Source organism: Malurus melanocephalus, unplaced genomic scaffold, assembly GCF_030028575.1.
Source record: "Malurus melanocephalus ecotype Western Australia unplaced genomic scaffold, MMel_1.1 scaffold_10, whole genome shotgun sequence".
Taxonomy (NCBI): Eukaryota; Metazoa; Chordata; class Aves; order Passeriformes; family Maluridae; genus Malurus; species Malurus melanocephalus.
Window position 1 is genome coordinate 1,246,102 of NW_026623242.1, and position 20,310 is coordinate 1,266,411.

The 20,310-nt window shown below is 42.7% G+C and overlaps 1 protein-coding gene across 2 annotated transcripts in view; it reads left to right on the forward strand.

Moving 5' to 3' along the window:
• The first annotated feature begins 1,399 nt into the window (after positions 1 to 1,399).
• The window catches only part of RASSF3 (Ras association domain family member 3), a 53,421-nt gene continuing 34,510 nt past the window's right edge, over positions 1,400 to 20,310 (forward strand). Inside the window, exon 1 of one of the 2 annotated variants that reach the window (XM_057377129.1) lies at positions 1,400 to 1,650. In XM_057377129.1, the coding sequence (XP_057233112.1) occupies positions 1,540 to 1,650 (111 nt within the window). In that variant the 5' untranslated portion in view covers positions 1,400 to 1,539. Of the gene's footprint in view, positions 1,651 to 16,315; positions 16,397 to 20,310 lie in introns of those variants that run through there. The other variant, XM_057377119.1, reaches the window with a different exon arrangement.

Consider the following 20,310-nt stretch of genomic DNA (forward strand, 5'->3'; position numbering starts at 1 on the left):
CAAACTCCATACAAAAATCTGGAAGAATCAGAGTTGATGGGAAGGTAAGGATGTAACACCTCCCAAACTGACTGACTGKTTTTAGTCCTCAGTGTGGTTGTTTTGCTGGTTTTGAGGTGACTTTATCAATATTTGAAGCATACTGGTCCAGGAAGAGCACCTGTTGGCAGAAACAGAGCCAGTCCTCACTTGGATAGGGAAATAGGAGCAGCCACACACAGCGGATGGAGTGTGTGAGGGATCAGCAAAATGGGGATTAGGAAGAGGGGGAGGAGAGGGAGAGGAGCTAATGGTGTCCCAGATACATCTGTGTCTGAGTACTGAGACCACTGGAGCTGATGTGTAAACATGCAACTTCAAATATGTTTAATCTAAGGCTGTGCTGCTGCTGAAAGGGAGCACCTTTCTGATCCCCATGTGTCATGGGTTTGCTCTGGCAGCAAGCGGCCGCTGTGACTCACTTCCCTCCAYGGGACCACTGCGGTGGCACGGGGGACTGCAGGAATACCGGGCTAAGGGTATGCAGGAAAGGCGAGTCCGCTTTTACAGGACTCACAGCTTTAGGAAGCCGTACCTTAAACCCAGTATCCTGTCGGTGACAGTGACCAGCCTTAGATAAATTAAGGGAAGACAGAAGACTCTGTAGCAGGTAATTACGGAGTGACTTGGCCTTCAGGCACTGTCACTTCCCTCAGTAGTGATGAGTCTGATGTTTGCCCTGTGTCTTATCAGAACCATCGTGCTTTAAATATGTTTTCTACTTGCAGCTCTGGATATTCTTGCTATCTGCACACATATCTAATCCCTGCTGAGTCTCCACAAGCCTCCCTTCTCGCTCCATCCTGGGGCGATGAATTCCATTGAGTTAATAGTCCGTGGGCTGGTGATGGTGCGCGGAGCGGCCCCGGCCGGGCACCGCCGCAGCTGCGGAACTGGAGGCTGTGAGTGCCCAGCGCGGTGCCGCGGCCCCGCTCGCGAAGCCGGAATTCACGGATTGCTGGAAGAATTGTGAAGGAAAGGCTCGCGCCATTATTTTGCCATCGGACATTTTTTAATGACTTTATTCTTACAGTGCATAGAAGAGTGAAATCGGGTAATTATTAGGAAAAGTTTGGGAACTTCTTTCTTCAGTAAAGCCCCCTCAGCTGGCTCGTGGCTGCTAACGAGCGTGGGSTTGCGGAGGCGCCGGCACGATAGCGGGAGGGGGCCAGGGGCTCGTCCGGCTCCGGCCCGGTCCGGGCGCTTGYTCGGGGCAGGGAAGGGGCCGGGAAGGAGCCGCCCCCGGCCCTCACCTGCTGCCCGGGCGGGCGGGGGCGGCGCTGCCCGGGAACTCGCGCGGCAGGAAGGGAGCGGAGCGAGGGCGGGAGCGGGGCCGCCAGAGCCGCGGCTCCTCCTCCTCCTGCGCTCCGGACCCCGCGGGCTGGGCGAGGAGCGGCAGCGGCGGGGCCCCATGCGGCGGCCGGGACGGCGCTCTCCGCCGCCCGGCCCCAGCAGCACCAGCAGCCCCCGCCGCCGCCGCCGAAGACCTGGACCAGCAGCATGAGCAGCGGGTACAGCAGCCTGGAGGAGGAAGAGTCCGAGGAGTTCTTCTTCACCGCGCGCACCTCCTTCTTCAGGAGGCCGCCGGGCAAGAGCCGCGCCGCCCCTCAAGTAAGTGCCGTGCGCCGGGCAGAGGGGAGGCTGCGCCCCGCGGGGCAGCTGCCGCCGRGCCGGGCCGGCTCCCTCCGGCTCGGCCTCCACGTGTCCGCCGCCCCCTCCCCCACGGGGAAGGACCCGCGGAGCCGCCCGGTGCCGGGACCGAGCCGGGAGGCGGCGGCCGGGAAGGGCTTCCCTCGGCAGGCTTCCAGCGGGGCTCCCGCACGGCTGGCTCCGGTCACTGGACGGGCCGGGCCGAGGGACCCCCATTGCCCGGCGGGCGGGGATGTGACCAAAAAGCGCCAATTTATGCGGTAASCGCGCTGCCGCCTCTGCGGGGCACGGCGGGGTCTGCCTCCTCGCTCTCGGGGCTCATTCCGGGGTGAATGACAGCCTATTCAAATGGTTTGTTGGCAGAGAAAGGCCCTCTGAAGTGTTTAGGTGGCTTGGTTTAAGCATTTAGGCTCAGGCAAGTGGGACTTTGAAGTGAAGAACTGATAAAAAACAAAGCAAAAACTCTGAACCAACCCCATGTGTGGGCAACTTTGAAATTTCAGTGGAGGACCCGTCTGACCCAGAGCAGTCATTAAACCATATAGGGTAAACGTCACACTTCTTTAGCTAAGCAGTCTACCCCCCCCATTTCTCTCTTCCCAAAGCACAGAATCTCACTGGAGAGATGGCTGGTGTCTTTGGAAGCTATAAGCTAGCGAGCCTACTATATTTGTGCAAGTTCTTCACCTGCTCCCACCAGCATCAGTGCCTTCTTTCTGTTCAGTATCTGATTCTTTCTACAAACTCTTGGTAGTTTTTCCCACTGGATTTCAGTGTCAATATTACTTCTGCTGTGGGGACCTGGTTATAAACTTGCTTTTCAAAGCCTGGAAACCTCAGCTACCCTCTGGTCCACCTGTGGCACTTGTCAAAAAATATTGTTCATTGCCCACAGCCATTCCTGTAGGCTGTGTTCTGCTGCAGAAAGCCAATCTTGGTTTCTATTTCTCTGAGGTTATGTTCCATTTGTGATTTGCTTAAAACTGAAACCCTCYAGGTGCCCCTCAGGAAACTCCTGCTCCTGTTTGAGGAAGTGCAAGAGCTCTCTTGAGCTTTAACTTCCTTTGCAAAGCTTGGCTGGGAGCCTGGGCACACCCTTTCTCTACACCTGAGCTTGGGCACTTGGAGCAAATAGGCCGAGACCAGCTGTGTATCAGATCATGGCTTCTTCTCCAGGGCACTTCTCTTGATAMTTCTCCTCAGTGGTTGTTTTTGTCTCATCCATTTTGAGTTGCAGCCTCCCACTAACCTCAGATATTCTCTACAAGGGGCTGAGTCCTGTGGAGTGTCCTTGAACTTCATCTGCTAACCTATTTGGCCAGGCACTGGCTGCCACCTGGCCCTTACAGAAGAGGATTCTGGTGTGACAGTACTGTGTGAATAGGTAGCTATAGAGACCTATGCTGTCTGCCTCCATGTATCATGACATGTGAGAAGGCCCGAGTCTTGATTCAGATCCTAAAAACATACACTTCTTTATAATGCTACTGTGTGACTTGTGTCGTCAAGTATTGCTGTATAAGTAGTAAATTGTGCAAATGTGTAAACTGTTGTGTRTTGTGTTAACATTTCTAAGCAAGGGGGACTGGATAAAAACCAAAAAAMCCCCACAACTAGAGTCTSATGTTCTGCTCTAGTAATGTTTCCCAAAAGAATACTGCAGTGAGGTGTTGCAGGGTACATKTTTAAGTATGTATTTACTAGGCTGGAAAAAAATTAATCTGTATTGCTGACTCTGCAGCATCAGAAATACTCAGCTAATGTTTCTAGTCATAAAGTTATTACCAGTTGCTCTCAACTGCTGATTTATAGAGAAAAGAAAAAAAAATCTCMAAACAATACTGAATGTAGATTTCAACAGTCATGTGGCCAGTAAGAGTGAGTTTCCCCTTCCAGCAATAACAGTCATAATAAGCCTCTTTGTAGGGATGAGGATGTTACTTTTGGTTTGTATTTGAGGTTTAGTCAAAAAATGCGTACTATGTTCCCTTGAGCGAATAGAAAAGAGGGGAGCTGATAGTTATTGTTTCTGTGTCTTTCTCAACTACACAAATATTAAATTTTGCAGTGTGGGTTTCTCTTCATGTAGAAGACTTTAAGTGCTGGTAGTTATGTTCATCCCTCTGTCTTAGCTCCCTCTGCCCCCTTTCTTGCAGGGATAAAATGGTTTAGAGCATTTGGCCTGCAGCTGTGCCTTCAGAAAAACTCAGTACTAGTGTCTAGCCTTGGGTTTCCAAAGAAAAGAAAGAAAAAAGAAAATTTGCTAGTTTAAGTAGTGAATTTCTGGTTTTATTTAATTGAGCAAGGATGGGCTTACATACATCAAATTCTGCAACTGAGACAAGAATAATGAATTGACAGCAATTCTGGTGTAAAGATTTTCAGATAGTATATTTGGTCTTTGCCTAGGTTGCCTAATCTCTAAAGTGGTTAAGGATTTAGACAACTCTTCCTCTCTTTACCCCAATTCTAAAAAAATTGCAGCATGAAACCATTGCATCATATAATAGGCAGTATGGTGTTTTGGGGTTGAGCAGTAGCTCCAAAGTTATTTCTTAAACAAGAAATCTGAGGGCATTATGGATAAAAATGCAGGTTGCTTTATGTTGTGTTATTGCTCCTGAAAGTTTAGCTTWATTTAACGTTTCTTATCATCTGTGTCTCTTGTAAAATTTAAGTGTCAGAGACTAGATTAAGCTCAATATGGCCATGTTTCATGTTTGCAATGAGTCATTTAATGAACAAAAAAGTCAGCGTGACTACTTAAGTGAGGTAAAATTATCCATGTATATAGGCTTTTGCAAGATCAGACCCATGCTTCTGTATGATCAAGCCTTTGGAGATTGTCCATTCCATGTAGAGAAAATACCAAAATAAGATGTTTGGCAAACTTTTGAAAGCTGACCCCTTTCTCTCCCCGTTTCCTCCCACCCACCCCCATCCTTCAGGRAAATTGAAAACAGTCATGCCTGCAGCTGCAAGCCCCACCATATGCTGGAGGGATGTGCATCTCCCTGTGTATGTTTTCTATACTTTCCTTCCACAGACCAGCTCCCCAAATCATCCCACTTTGAGCAGGGTCGATGTAAATCCTTGCAGTACTTTTCCTTTCTMAGGGGTCTTTATGGGCACTGGATTTTCAAGCATTGTTGGTGGTTAGTTCCAAGCCATGCTGAGCTCATGTCTTCCATCAGGATGACTGCAAAAACCTGAGGACATCCCTGTACTTGGTTCTGCCTGCTCTGTGTTTGAGAGCCCCTTCCACTGTAACAGTATGGSTTAGAAACACGAGAAGAGACTGTGGTCAGGATCTCTCTCTTCCCTTATGTGTGAGGGATGTGTGAGAGGGGACACCACTGTGCAAGGGAAAAGCATGGAAAACCTTGCTTTGGAAGCTGGCAGTGCTATGAAGGTCATGGATCTTAGCTGCTAGAAAAGGGCTGGTACTTCAGGTTGTTTTCAGCATCTGAATTGTGAACGGTTTGCACACAAAATGTGAGAGTGTTCTGGTTGATGTCACATACAAAGTTGCTTGGATATAGGAAGTTTGATACTTGGATGCTGCTSTGCTCTTTAGGAAAAAAAGCCAAATGCTGCTGTGTGCTTTTGCTATGCTTTTCTACCATTTCATATAGGGCTCTGTGAAAGTGTTTGCAAGAAAAATGCAATCTCTTCTATTGACAATTTCCAGAATGGCACATGTTCCTCCTGCACCCAAGAATGTGCTCATTGCCTCACTATCAATACTGGTCCTTCCCTGTCTGAGGTCTGATTTCTCCCTGTCTCTTCCCCTTGGTCTGATCTTCACAGCTTGCAGACCTGCTAAGTTCCTTCCTCTGCACCCTCACCCAGTGCCCCTCTCATGACATTGGCTTTGTGGCTGTCTTTTCTGCATGTCAAATGGATTTGCAGGTATGGTAATGGTGGTGAGAAAGGAAATTCATAACAAAGCTGGAAATGAAAAGCAGATAGATAAGAGCAGAGGAGGTATAAAGCGGAAAGGCAAAAGGCAGAGGGTGAAAGTTTCATCCCTAACTAGTTCTGACAAAGTAACCAGCAATCACTTATTTCACTATTGGAGGAGGAGGTTTGAAGGGAAAGTTATAGAATTTTTTTTTATGAATGGGTGAGCTGATGAAAATGTGAAGAAGTTGGACAAACTTCTGAGCACGGAAGCCTTTTTTTAGGTCACTTCCACATGAATTTGCACAGTAGGTCGAGGGRTGTAATTGAGAGGAAGAGAGACCAAAAAAAAAAGGCATTTAGTTTGTGAATAAAACAGTTTCTAATAGTAAAATGCAATTTGTAGCTGCTTAAACCTAGTTAGGGTGTCTTTGTGTTACCAGTGTCCRTTATTAATGTTTCACGTTGTTTGGCCATTACGACTCTGCCTGGGTTTCCTTTCAGTAACATTCCCTAGGGAAAATGGCTCTCCTGACTACCAGAAAAAAATGAGGTTTCTAATTATAGGCTTGCTTCAGAGCCAAAAAGTTTAGGTTTGTGTTTGACATGTAGTCATGAAACTTATTTTAAAAAAAGCAACTAAAAATATCTAGTAATGTTTTGTTCTTTTTTTTTTTAATGCATTTGGCAGTCAGTGAATATTATGGGATAAACATTGTCACAACTGAAATACTTGAAAGTTAAGAGCTGAAGGAATGAGTGGGGTAGAGATTGACTATTTTAAGCACACATCACTGTGACAGTAAACTAGCAGTCCTTTCTTTGTGTTTTTGCCTCACTCTTCTCTCGGGGTGCTTGGTGCAGCATGGGTGCATCTAACTTAGAGGGCTTGATGGGCGTTTTCTGGTGAACTCCTAAGTTCCCTGCTGATGTCTGACAGCCTCTGGAGGTGAGATGCAATCTATGCTCTGTGCAGAGGAAGCTGATTGCTGTTCGCTGGTTTATCGTCACAGTTGCTTCTTTGAATCATTGGTTTAAATTATGAGAACTTATCTGTATAAAATGATAGCTACTAGTGCACACAGAAATTTAAGAATCTTCTTTAGGAGAGATGGATTAATGTACTGTCCTAAGCAGAGTTTAAGTCATTATAACATCTAATGAGTGCTGTTACTTGAGTGCAGCACCAGTGGCAGGTAGTATTCAGACTAGATAACTAACTCTTAACCTTTCCATTATTTCTTTAGTCTGTTATATTAATACTGTATAAAGTGCATCTCAGGCACTTGCTTCTCTATAAACTTTGGGAGCACAAACAATGCGTTACTACCTTTGTTACTGACAGTTATTAAATATCACCTGGTTTTTTTTTTCATTTTGTTGGAGGAAAATGTCTTTGATTCGTGTCTGAGCCTTGGAGTACAATAGCTAGGTTTTACATTGGTAAGATCAGGAACATTTAGTAAGCGTGGGTATTTTGTGAATTAAGTGATGTAATTGAGTTGGGATAATTGTGTAGCTTTAAGTGCAAAGCAGAAGGGCAGAGATGGGGAGTTTTGCTGAAGTCAGAAAGTGTTGGGCATCTATAGCTTTATAATCCAAAATAGTTAGATTTAGGCATCTTTGGGAGCATGTGAATAGACATGCAGACACTAGGAATTTTAACTGAAGAGTCTGGTGAATTCAGGAAAGTGCTCTGTAGAGCTCTGTTGCTCAAGATCTTCTGAATACACTAAAGAGATTGAAGAAAACATTAAAAACTTTCTTAACAAAGGAAAAAAATTTGTACCCCCTTTTCATGATCTGTTATTTCAACTGTGGATTGACGTGTAAGAATAATATCAGAACGACCATTTTGGAAGAGCATCTTGCTGATTAATATTTAGCTACTGCAAGAGYAAAATTATGAAGATAAACTAAAGTAGAGATTGATGGTACAGTTTGACTCTTCTTTAAGGAATCAGTGGTGCTGGATTAACAGTTGCAAACACTACTGGCTCATGGGTCAGGCACAGAGGGTCAAAGTCAATACGGTAACATCAGGCTGGCAGCCTGTGTAGTTCACTTGTGTAGTTCTGCAGGGCTCCTTCCTCAACCCAGAGCTTTTCCACATCTCCATTAATGACGGATGCAGGACTGGAAGGAATGTGAAGTAAATTTACCGATGACACTAAAGTGGGATGAGCTGTTGACTCCCTCAAAGGCAGAGAGACACCGACAAATTAGAGGGATGGGCAATCACCAGCCATATGAAGTTTAAGAAGAGCAAGTGACAGATTCTGCACCTGGATAGGACAAGCCTGGATGTATGGACAGAGTGGGGAATGAGATGCTGGAAAGCAGAGCTGTGGAAAGGGACCTGGATGTCCTGGTCAAGGGAAAGTTSAATGTGAGTCAKCAGTGCCCTGGCAGCCAGGAGGGCTACCCGGGTCCTGGGGAGCATCAGACACAGCATTGCCAGCCRGGCAAGGGAGGGAATTGTCCTGCTCTGCTTTGTGCCTTGAGTGCTGTGTGCAGTTTTGGGCAATGTAAGGAASATATTACCCAAAACTGTAAGGAATGGGCACAATGTAAAGAATATATTAAGCTATTGGAGARTGTCCAGAGTGGGGCTATGAAGGTTGTGAGGGGCCTTGAGGGAGAGCTGTGTGAGGAACGGCCACAGTCACTTGGTCTATGCAGCCTGGAGAAGAGGAGACTGAGGGGACACCTCATTGCAGTCTGCAACTTTCTCCTGACTGGATGTGGAGGGGCAGACACTGATCTCTTTACTCTTGTAACCRGTGACAGAACTTAAGGGAATGGCCTGAAAGTGTATTGGGAGGTTCAGGTTAAATATTATTAGAAAGTTCTTCACCCAGAGGGTGGTTGGGCACRGGAGCAGGCTCCTCAGGGAAGTGGTCACAGCGCCAAGCCTGACAGATTTCAGGAAGTGTTTGAACAATGCTCTCAGGCACATGGTGAGACTCTTGGGGTGTCATGTGCAGGGTCAAGAGTTGAACTTTGGTGATCCCTTTGGGTCCCTTTCAACTCAGGATATTCTGTGATTCTAAATAAACTGATTAACAGAGAATTTTAGGTGAAGTGCTTGGTGCGTAATGCAGCATTTGCCTGTGACACTAGACTAGTGGGACAAGACAAGTAATGTAGGCTTCGGGAAGAGAGACATGAAGGTGACAGCTCTCTTGTTCTGCTCTTCTCATGAAATGGGCAGATAAGGCCCTGGGGACTTCTGCAGGTAGCACATCTGGTCAGGCTGTTCAATATATCCTGCACTTCATTCTTAGGTAGAGGTAGTAGGGCTGTTGTGGATGCATGCTCACATTTTAAGAAATAATTATATATTATGAATATATGTATATAAAATTTTTATATATATATATGAACTCTAACACACATGGATTTGTACCTTTTGAGACCAATGCTGAGGAAAGGTCTTAAAACCAGCAGTCCCACAGATGTTAGGGGCATGCCTATGCCAGATGTTAGATAGGACTGAAGCTAGCCCAGCATGCTGTTATGCCCCCAGTTTCAGTGGAGCTTTTGCATGGGTTCAGGTGCCTGTAACAAAACCCGCACGTTTCTGTAGACAGGTATGAATTAACTTGGGGTGAGTAATTGCCACTTGCCCTCTGTTTTTTTGRCATGCTTGGTTTTCTGCGAGGTTGATGAAAAACTGCAGACAGTTTTGAGGAGAGTGCTTCCTATGGAGACATGTATTTGGCTATGCTAAGTAGCCAGATGTGATTTATGTAGCAATTAAGAATTCTTTCTAGTTACTCATCTGTGTGTGTGCTGGAGAGGAATTTATGTTCCTGTATGCAGAAGCATCTATGCTGTGCTGAAAATAATAGTAAAAGCAGCAGTGGTTCATCTGCCTCAGAGGATGCATCAAACGTTGATGTTGAGTACGTAGGAGTTCCTGGTGTGCCGGTTGTCAGCTTCTCTGTCTCACTCTTTACTCACTAAGTAATTGGGGAAAATGCTGTTTGCAAGTGTATTTCTTTTAGAAATTATATCAAATAATATACTAGGAGCAAATTACAAAGGCAGTTGTCTCTAATGTGTATCCCTGTTGTCCATAATCAGTACTGCTTTTATTGTGATCTGTCTCCTCATTGATTCAAGGTGTGGTCAAGTGCATGGATGCGCAGTCTATATTATAGTCTGTGCTATACTCTTCCTCGTAGTGCAGAGTCATTGTATCTTGTGTTTGCAGTACACAATCAATACCATCTGATTGGTAATAATAAAATCAGAATATCAGGTTCTGCTCTGACTGATGATGTTAGCTTGCCAAATATTTAAGTGCTTAATTTTATTTCTGCKGAAGCAGGAATCCCATAATTTGATTTGTCCCCCTTGAAGTAAAGTTTGCAATAGGACAAATTTGTTAATACTTCACAAGTAGCTTAACATCTTTATTGATGGCTAATAACCTCTGTTGTAGAGGACTTCCTCTCAGTGACTTCTTATGTACAGTTGTGCCTTGATCACACTAGCCTGTAAACTTGAAAGAGTTTAGTTCAGATGTTTCATTTAGAGAAATACTTTTCTCTTAGTGGGTTCCTCTCTTCTGAAGAATTGGGCTTCTAAGGATCAAAGCTTGCTCATTTTGCTGTTCAGTAAGYCAGCAGCTTGATTTAGTGTGCTCATTTAGATGCACATAAACTGAGATTATGGAAGTCTTTTTGTTCAGAGCTGCTTATTTAATTGTACATTATTTTCATAGTTCATCTGAGAAGCATCTGGTAAAGCTGTATAAACTCCAGCAACTGCACTAGGGATTTCAGCTTGACCCATAGTGATTGTGTGTACAGAAACTGGCATATTCTTTGGCACTGCCTGAAAGATTAAGAATTTGGTGGTTGTGTATTGCATAATGGAAGAATTGGCCTGCACTGTTTATCCTCATGTTTGAAATGAAAAAGTTCAAGGTTCAATATTATTGTGAGATTAGCATAAGAGTCTGTSCAAATTTTTACAATAGATGTAATTTGAACTACTGTGTAGGAAATTTTTATTATGTTATTGATGTGTGGAAAGGTTATGTGACATAGGCATAGACAGTTATCTTGTATTATCTTTTATGATAGAAAGTGTAAAAAAAACCCCTCAACCCTGTTTTTTTTCATCTTTGATTAGCTTGCAAACAGTAGAAAAGTTGACATGTGGCAAGTAACCCAGGCTGTGTCTAAGGTGCACAGCAGGTATGTACTGTAGCCAGCTGCAGGAGCTGATCTCCCCCAGCTTTCYAGACTGGTGACTTGAAGAATGGTCAGCCCCTTTTTTGTTACCATACACGTATGTCCAACTTTGAAAAGCAGTGGAGAGAGTTTCTGCAAAAGCATTTCTGGATCTGTTAGCCTAGACTGTTGAGCCTAAGTGTTGAAGACCAAGGAACAGAAATATGAGCAGGAGGGAAGATCTTTTGAATCCTGTCAAACATGCAGGCTCCCCATTCCCATCACCAGGAGTACCTRTATCCCAAAATTAGACCCACGTGATGCCTGTGATATAGCCAGGGGTAAATGCTGCAATAAGGGGATGCTCCTTAAAACTGCTAAAATAAATCCCTAACTCTTGATGTGGCATGGAACTTGGCAGCTGGCATATCTTTTATACTTGATAGTTAAGTGAAGGAGGAGGAGAAGGAAGGAATCTTTGTGTAGAAGACTTGCGCCATCTCTTGCAGGATGATAATATGAGTACTTAACTGCTGAGAGTAAATTGGAGTAAATTATCCATGTGAGGCATGGTAAGTCATTTGAGATGGGGACTGTCGTCTTTTAGGAGCTTTTATGGAAAGAGGGAAGACAAAGTATTATATCTGTCCTGCTGTAAGTGCAGGCTGAAAAATTGCCTGTTCATACATCTGCATATCGGAGCAATGTCTTATGTCCTGTGGAAAAATCTACAGTTTAATCAGAAGTTCATACTTGAGGCAGTTGCTGCATTAGCTACCTGCATACAAGTGCTGGCAGTGGAAGAACAGCAGAGTCAGGGGAACATTCGCTGTGCAGGCAACCTGATGCAAGCAGTAACCAGACTCCCATGTACTCTCCAAAAGAGAAATCTGCTTTATTAAAGGGAACTTGATCTTTCATTAAAGAAATCTTCTGGTTATGATACTCATTGCTTTCATGGAGCCTAACATAGCATAGTGTTGCTTTTCTAATGCAGTGTCTACATAAATTCACAACACTAAAATCTTATTTTCTGTATTAAGAAGTGTATCCAGATCTTTGAATTAATTTTCATGCAAAATCTATTATTTAGGAGAGTTTGCAGTTTTTGCGTGAGTTAATGTGTCAGCTTAAGATAAACTGGGAATATTGAATTTGATGTTCAGGGGTGCTTTTGTTGTTGAATTAAGGGAATACCTTATTCCCTTTCCAAGAATATGTGATACAGGGTGATGACATGACAGGAGTCTTAATCAATTCTTTTTGTAATGAAAATCATTTAGCTGCACTTAGAGAGTCCAGTAAGTGGATCTCAGGATCTAAGTAAATGGATTCACAGTAGCTAGTTAAGATAGTCTTAAGAAGCGGGGCCTTTGTAGTGTTCAAAGAGTGGAATGTCTTTTCGTTATATTTGGTAATATAATTTAGTTATTACCTGGGGAAATGACTCTTAAAATGCTGAAGTGCTTAAGTTGCCTTTTAATTCACTGTAGTGGTAAGAGATTACTGCATRTGCATATGGATGCCAGAGAAGACAGCAAAGCTTCTCTACATAAGTCAGATAAATCTCTGAATTAGATCATCACATTGTTTTAAATTCCATTTTTCTATTCTCATTGAATATAAAGTTGAATTAATTTATGTGAAGAGTCACCTTTATTAAGTTTTTCTTTGGGGTATGAAAAAAAATGATTCCTTAACAATTTCCTCCCCTCCCTCCCCCTGCCCTCCTTATTTTTTCTTCAAGGTCCTAGCCAAGCAAGAACTTGTTTTATTGTTTGGGTACAAATTACTTTCCCTTCTTCTTTAAGTCTGAGACTGGCTCACACTGCTGTGGCTTATAATAATTGTAACAAGAATTGCTGATAAATCTAAATACCTTCTCGAAACATTCTCTATATCAACTGCACAGTATTGCTTTGGAGTCTGATTTGGGCTTCATGGGAACAAGTTTGTTTTCACAGAAATTAAAAAATGGTATTAGTGTTCAGCTGACCATGTGATCTACTACTTTGAACTTTTGTTGGTCCCTTGCTTGCCTAGGAGGTATTTTTACTGCTTTAAGAATAGTATAATGTTAGCAAAATGAAATTCTAAACTAAAAGCACCATGTTTTAATTGAAGTATACTAAAGAAAATATCCTCTATAAAGCTTTAAAATCTGTGCTGTAAATTACAACTTTTTTCTTGAGTGAGTATTCAGTAGACTGTGTTGTCAAAGACTACAATAATTAGGAGATAATTTCTTACTGCTAACTCAAACCTTTGAGCAACAAGACTTCAAGAGGTCGGTTTAACTGTGGGTTTCTGGCTTTTTGTCACTCTGGTCAGAATTCTGGATCTGTAAAATGAAGCAGACACTTCCTGGTCTTATTATGGTGAATTTTTTATATTCTGGATTAGGCTGGRTGCCAATTAGCCAGCCACTGTCTACCCTTCACAGTGTAGACARTTCCTAGATCTTAGACCTGATCACAGCATATATAACATTATCCCAAATAAATGCCTGGTATTTAGGCAAGGTGGAGAACCAGTGATGCTTCGTAAATCAGTGTCTCTATTGCTAGTAAGGCATATTCCATCAAGGTTTCTCTTTTGGTTTGTTAAACCACAGGGCACTTGTGATTGCCATGATAATGTGCTAGAAGGTTTGTTATAAAATACAGGACTAATTCCTGATATAAACCTTTCTTGAGTTCTGAATACTGTCTGTAAAACAGTAACCCTAAAGAAGTGTCCAGCTATCAAAAGATCAAGTAAATTGGCTTGAAACACGGCAGGTTGTGTAATCAAACAAATTTGTTTGACTTCTTTATGATCACCAAATCATAGTGAGGTTCCTGGCAGTTTAATTCTGTGTTTTGTCACCAAAAAGCCACTTTGTGTTCACCTGTGCCTGAGATGAACTCGTGAAGTATGTTTTCAGGTGGCAGAGTTATAGGCAGTGCCTCCTTGTTTTGGCTCACTCCTGTTGGATATCCTTGGTTTTCCAGTTGCTGTTACGCTGTCCCCCAATGGCAGCAGTGAGCATGGGAGCTTTTGGGAGGAGTCTTACACCTGCTCAGCTGAATCCTAATTAAAGAATTAATTTTCTTTTTTTACTATGCTCCCCTGGAAGGGGTCATCCCACTTGCAAGGAGAGCTTTGGGTACTGTTACAGCAGAAATTTCTGCTTTGATGGTCACAGCAGTTGGCGGTTCGAATATCCAAACTGTTGTTTCATTGTTCTGCATGTTCCTGTGACCAAGGGGTGATAAGATATGCCTTAATGCAAGTGTTGAAGGATTTAAATAAGTTATAGATTATTCCAATTGAACAGAAGTTGCATATTTAGAAGTATCCTTCTAAAGATCTTCTGTGGTCTCCCAGTCATGGGCAAGAGTRATTAATAGAGTTATATCACAGGTTTTATTTTATGGCTAGAGTGCATGGGTTTGTCTACACTGACAGCTGCTTTTGAATTGATTGCATGTTCACATGGTGGGGAGCTTATCTCAGGATGGGGGAACATGACTGTTTATATTGTGCTAAAAGGTTGATATGGGAAGTGAAACATCAAAGCAGTTTCTAATGCTCTGAACTTTAAAACGTACAGTTAATTTAATTAAAAAATAATTAAAGGCACATCTTTCCCCACCCCTGAATGCAGACCCCAAATATTCTTCAAAGCATATTTGATTTTAATGATTGGGTGATTTCCTCCCTGAGGCTTTYTTTAACTTGCCACTGGTGTATAAAGATGTAGCTTTGAGTTGCAATGTTAATAGACTATTAGTGCAGTAGGTGTTTGCCTCCTAAGACAGTAAATGACATGTTCTGTGGAAATAGCCTAGTATTGAAAGAAAAATAGTTCATAAACCTAGTGATTTTTCCTGTAGAAGCTAAAGTTCATGATACAGTTATTTTTTAGTGATTTATAGCTTAAACCAGCTCCYGAAGCAGCCGGGTGACTGCATGGTGTAGAATACCAGCATGCCACCCTTGCTTTCTCACTTTTTTCTTCTCCTTTCTTTTCTCCTCCCCCTTGAATACAAATGAAAGGTCCTGTTTTAAAATGAGTTTGGTTTTAAATCAGCCTTTATGGCCAATGCTGGAAAAATAATGTATTATGTAATACAGATTTACTGCACTAAATAGTTGTGAAGGTGCAGTGTGGAGGATATTGGATGGGAGCTCCATGCTGCTTGTCTGGATTTAACAAGTAGTAACCTATCTATTTTCATCTTCAGAGATCTGTCTGGAAGATACAGTGGAAAAAAGAAACCTTTCAGAAGGCATTTCACATTTGGTAGTSATTGTGTCAGAAACAAAAGGCTGTGGGGAGGAGTATTTTTTAAAATAAGGATTACTGAGGAAGCTGCATGATTAATACTAGCATTGGTATTTCTTTAGGTAAGGCATTACCCTGTGCTAAGCACAATCATTAGAAACTGGTGCCATTCCCTGGATGTGGGAAGGAACTGCATTTTTAATGTACTTGCAGAGATCCTTTCTCGTTCTGGACACACTCCTGAGTAACGTGCTCTAGGGTATCCTGCTTGAGTGGGGAGGTTGTACTAGATAATCTCCAGYGGTACCATCCAGCCTTACCCATTCTGTGATTCTTCCCTGTCCGCTTGCTATGTGCTTCTGAATGAACCACAATACTGCCATTCGAGAGGAATCCAAACTTTGTTCTGACTGTTCCCAACAGACGAGCGAAAAAGTCTGAAATGTGGTGGGGATGTCCTACTGCAACTGAGCTGGAATTTGATTCCATTCTTTCAGATGTGTAACACTAGAATGTAACTTTCCTGGGCAGGCTTGCTCTGTTCCCTCTTCRTTGTTCTCCTGGTTTCTGTGCAGTTCCATGACTGCATGTTCACAGGGAGATCTAACCTTCAGTAGTTATTGGATTGCTAATCCACACAGGTTAACTGTATATAGGCAGGTAGTGTTTTCTTTTGGGTTCATAACTTCACCATACTTGACTTCTGGTGAAGTAGATGTTTGCAAAACATTTTGGTGAAAACATGATAACCCAAATGTTAAACGTAAGTTGTTTAAGATGTCAAAGGTCAAAACACAGCTGCAACTCACAGCAGTCATTTTGTATGAATGTTTTGTAGAAGGATGCCAAGTACTGTCAGGTGTCTAGATTTTCCCATCTCCTAGATTTATGCCATGAACCAAGGCGAACAAGTGATGTCTTACAAGGTAGAACACAAAGGGATCACCACGGAGCAGTTCATCCTTCCACTGTTGGTCATGCCCTGTCATATCTCAACCACRCACCTACAAGGTGGATGCTGCAGGTCAAAGGCTGTTTCAGTGTGGCTGCCATCACTTGAGCAGAGGGTGTGGTTCCACTGAAGCTTCAGTTTAAACTAATTAGGGTAGGGATTTTTTCAGATGCCTTCCTTGAAGTAGATCTCTCTGTGGTTGCAAGACCGACAGCTCTGGTGCTAGAACAGATGGAGGAATGTGCAGATGGGGAGACTGACAGAGAGGGTGGAACCTCAAGAGGTTGGGCATAGCTTGGGAAGCTGTCATTTGGGAGGGAAAGCCTCAGCTAATGGTGCAGTGAAGACATGCCTTAAAGTTTGGACAGATTTCTAAACTGGGTAGACATGATACAGGTAAGCAGAAGATGGAGAAGTTTGGGCTTTTGGGTTTTGTGTGGTTTTGGTTTGGCACCTTTTTTAAAGTTTTCTTTGTTGTTGTTGTTTGTTTTTATTATTTCAATGAATAATGGTTCAGAAAGGAAGAAGGCAGTAGAACTTGCTGAATGGAAAATATAGTTTAGCTTTGGTATCCAACAAAAACCACAGCAAATAGGATTGCAATTTAAAAACCTTGGATTTACTTGATTTTCAAAATACATGCATTTGTGTGTTTCTAGGTCTTTGTGTTTTCTGGGGCTTTAGAATCCTCCTTTAATTGTTCCCTGTAACAGGTTTAACAGGCTAACTYATTCATTTAGAGAATAAAAGTTGAGGGCACTATTTTAAACATATTRAAAWATATTTTAAATGTTACACCATRCCAAAAGGTAAATGCACTCTTTCCTGTGTCTTGACCAGCTTCAGTCTCCAGCTGTTACAAGATTTTTCCACTGAAAGTGTGAGCCTGTTAATGGAAATCGGGTGTTAGTCTTTTGCTTGTTGYCTTACTTGCCAGTTTTGAGGGAACTTTGGAAGGGATTTATTAAGCTGTTTGACAAATGCATTTTCATGCCACTTCATAAAAAAGTTTCACAGCTGAAATTATCTGCCTGTATTAATGGTTGCTGTAATCAATCTTTTGCTGTGATTTTGTTTTGGGCTCTGTTGGTTATGGCATGAACAGTTACTGCTGTTTGCACAAGTGTAAGTATGAGCAGCTTTTTGGATGTAACTGTTTGAGAGGAGCTGCTTGCTTCTTTTGCTGGATGGAGGACAGAAAAATGCAGGTGAAGAAGCTACAGCAAGGGAGAAGGCAGCTGCTCTCAGCAGACGGTCTTGCTTTGTCAATAGATCACTGGAAAAAGAGGAGGCAGGTCTGTGCTGTGCACTCCTGCCTTTCTTTAATCACAGAATGGGGACATTTGAGCATCTTGACTTCTGACTGTTTAATCATTTAATTTGGTTGTTTTAAAGAGAGAGGACATCATTGATCAGCTTTGGGACAAACTGGAAGGCCACATCACGATTCTTTTTTCTCTGACTGTTCTTTTTTTTTCTTTTTTTCTTCTCCCGCACAGGACTGATGATAACAAATAGGACAGAACTCAGATGAGTAAGGCACTAGGATCAGGATCATAGGAAATAGCAGAGCAGTGTATACTATTAATGTAAGAAAAGTATGAAGTTTAAAAAATACATAAAATGATACCTCATTATGTGGCAGATTAGATCTATTTTTTTACCTTGGTTGTTTTTATTGTAYGAGACACAAGATGTTCCCTCCCTTCCTTGTTCTCTTAGATCTTTCTCTTACAAATGTGTGAATCTGCTTCAGGTATTTTGTTAAAACAAACAAGGAACAAGTATGGACTGTTACCAGCAGTCAGCTTCTGTGCAGCTGAGGGATGCTGGGCTTGGGAGGAGGCCATGAGCCCTATAATTTAAATGTTCGGTTCATTCCAGTTAGCAGTGCAGGAAACTGGAGAGCCAGCATGCTGTGCCCCTTCTCCAAAGGAAGAGTAGTCCAGAGAGCTGAATGATAAAGAGAGGGTGTCTCAGGGAGCTSCAGCTGGCAGCTGGAGTGGAGGTTTGCACACACACTGGGTGCTGTGGGTGACATCAGTGGGGCTGGTGGCCCSGTGAAGGTGGCGGTGTGCAGTGCAAGTGTTGGGTTGGTGGAAGCTCTGAAGATGAAGGTGACCTGATCTGGAAGCAATGATGAGTCTAGTCTATGCTATACAAACAGTGATGTTTATGAGAGCAGCTTATGTATGCGGAAATGTGTGCAGGGTTTTTTTTTTGTCATCTTTTCTTCCAGTGGCTGGTTTGTTGTGTGTTAGGACTAGCTGGACTGGCTTTATGCTGATACCATCAACTTAACTTTTTCTGTGTTCTTTTATACCTCTTCCTTGGTGGCTGTGATGCCTGAAGAGGTCACAAAACAATACCTGCCTGTATGCAAATGCTTTTCAGATGATTTTTATCACTACCACTTAGTAGACATCTGTTAAGCAAGTCTGTTTATAAGCATTGGTATGTTTGGTAATTATTAACTGTAAATCCCTCCTGTTTGCTGCTTGGAGGGTTGAGGATAGTTGCTGATAGTGGACAGGTGGTTAGAACACTTGTCCATGCAGAAGTCCAGCAGCCACAGTCCACTGACTTCCTTTGCAGTATTAAGGGGATATACTTCAGAGTTTACATGTACTTTGAAAGTGAATTAGAAACTTCTTTTGTCAGAGTCTGACTGTGCTGGAAGTTGAACTGATTTTCTCCAGCAACCTTCAGGATGCTTTGGCTGTTCTTCAGAGAACTTGTTTGAAAGTAAGTGTAGAAAGCCTATTTTTTTCCTTAGTTAACATAACAGATAAATATATAGTAAGTATAGCARTATTTAAAATTTGGCTGTTGATAGGCACTGATATTGTGTGAAAGTGGGTGAGAGACTGAAATCTGCAAAGCTGCTGTCCACTAATTGCGCTTTTGTATTGCAAGTTTGCCAGTAAAAGGAGAAAAGTGCATCATTTAATTTTTGGCTAGACAGGCAAATGCAGACCAGTTGCATGGAAGTGTTTGCTCTGGCACCCTTCATTGCTTATGWGAGTCTTTGCTTATGACCTGAATTCTGGGAAGGTATCCAAGCCCTATGCAGGCTGAAGTGCTTATCTCTTGAATGTTTTCTTTTCTTTTGCACAACAGAATACACAGACCTGCTTAGCAAATGCAGACCTACTTAGCAAATGCCCATCAGTAATAGCTCTGTGTTCTATTTCGAATTCTCTTCCTGTCCTGCCAAGGCTATGAAATTAAAGGTCTTGTTCTTCAGTTCCAATTTGTACTTTTCCCTTGAACCTTGATATCTTGTATCTTCCCTTTTTTCCTTGATTCCCTTGTATCTTTTTTTCTCTTAGTTTGAAAATGTTCTTTTTTTAATCTTATGGCTTATTTTCAAGGTGACCTGTCATCTTACATTCATCTCTGGAGGAAAATGAATTTTGTGAGCAAAACAAGTTGTCTTCTGTGTTTATTTGAATAGTTGTGCAATTAGCATAAGTGCATGATGAATTTTTGCTTTTGCATCCATGTTACTGATGTAACAGTACCCTCTTGCAAGAAGCTGCTAGGAGAGTGGTGTTTGTGAAACTCTTGAACTCCCTTTTCACTGCTGTGAGAGAGTGATGTTGGYATAAAAGATCTGTGGTGATCATGCAGAGCCCCTGGCTGGTGCCTCAGGAGGCTGAAAACTCCTTGTGCATGGCATAAATAGAAACATGGGTGGCAGAAATACGAGTGGGTTTGTGCTGTCTCAGTGTAGTAGATAGCTGTTTCAAAATCAATTGTTGCTGTAGAGGAGGTATAACTTAACACAAAACCTTTCCTGACTTGCTGTTTGTGGTATGATGTCAAAACTGCCCTGGCTACCCATTTTTCGCTCTGCTGCAGGAGTGGCACTTCGATTCCCTCTTGTAAGCTTAGATAATGTGTTGACTAGAACTCAAAAAGGGTTTGGAGAGGAACAACCCTGCTGGTGCTTCAGCCAGAAGAAGGTCAGCAAATGCTATTTGAGACATCAGAGCAACAGCTCAAAAGACAAGCCATACGATTCRTACAGGTGTTGCGGTTTGGAATGCTGGCCAAAAGCCAGGCACCCACAACACCTGCTCATTCGCTCTCCCCCACCACCACACCGGGTAGAGAAGAGCGAAGGGGGGAAAAAACTAACAAAAAGGTTCATGAGCTGAGATAAGGAACGGGGAGGAAAACACTTAATGGACAAAACAGGCACAACTTAAATAATCAAGTGAATTTATTACTAACAAAGTCAGAGGAGGAGAATGAGAAATTAATTACAACCCTCAAAGACACCGATCTTCTCCCCACTCCCTCCC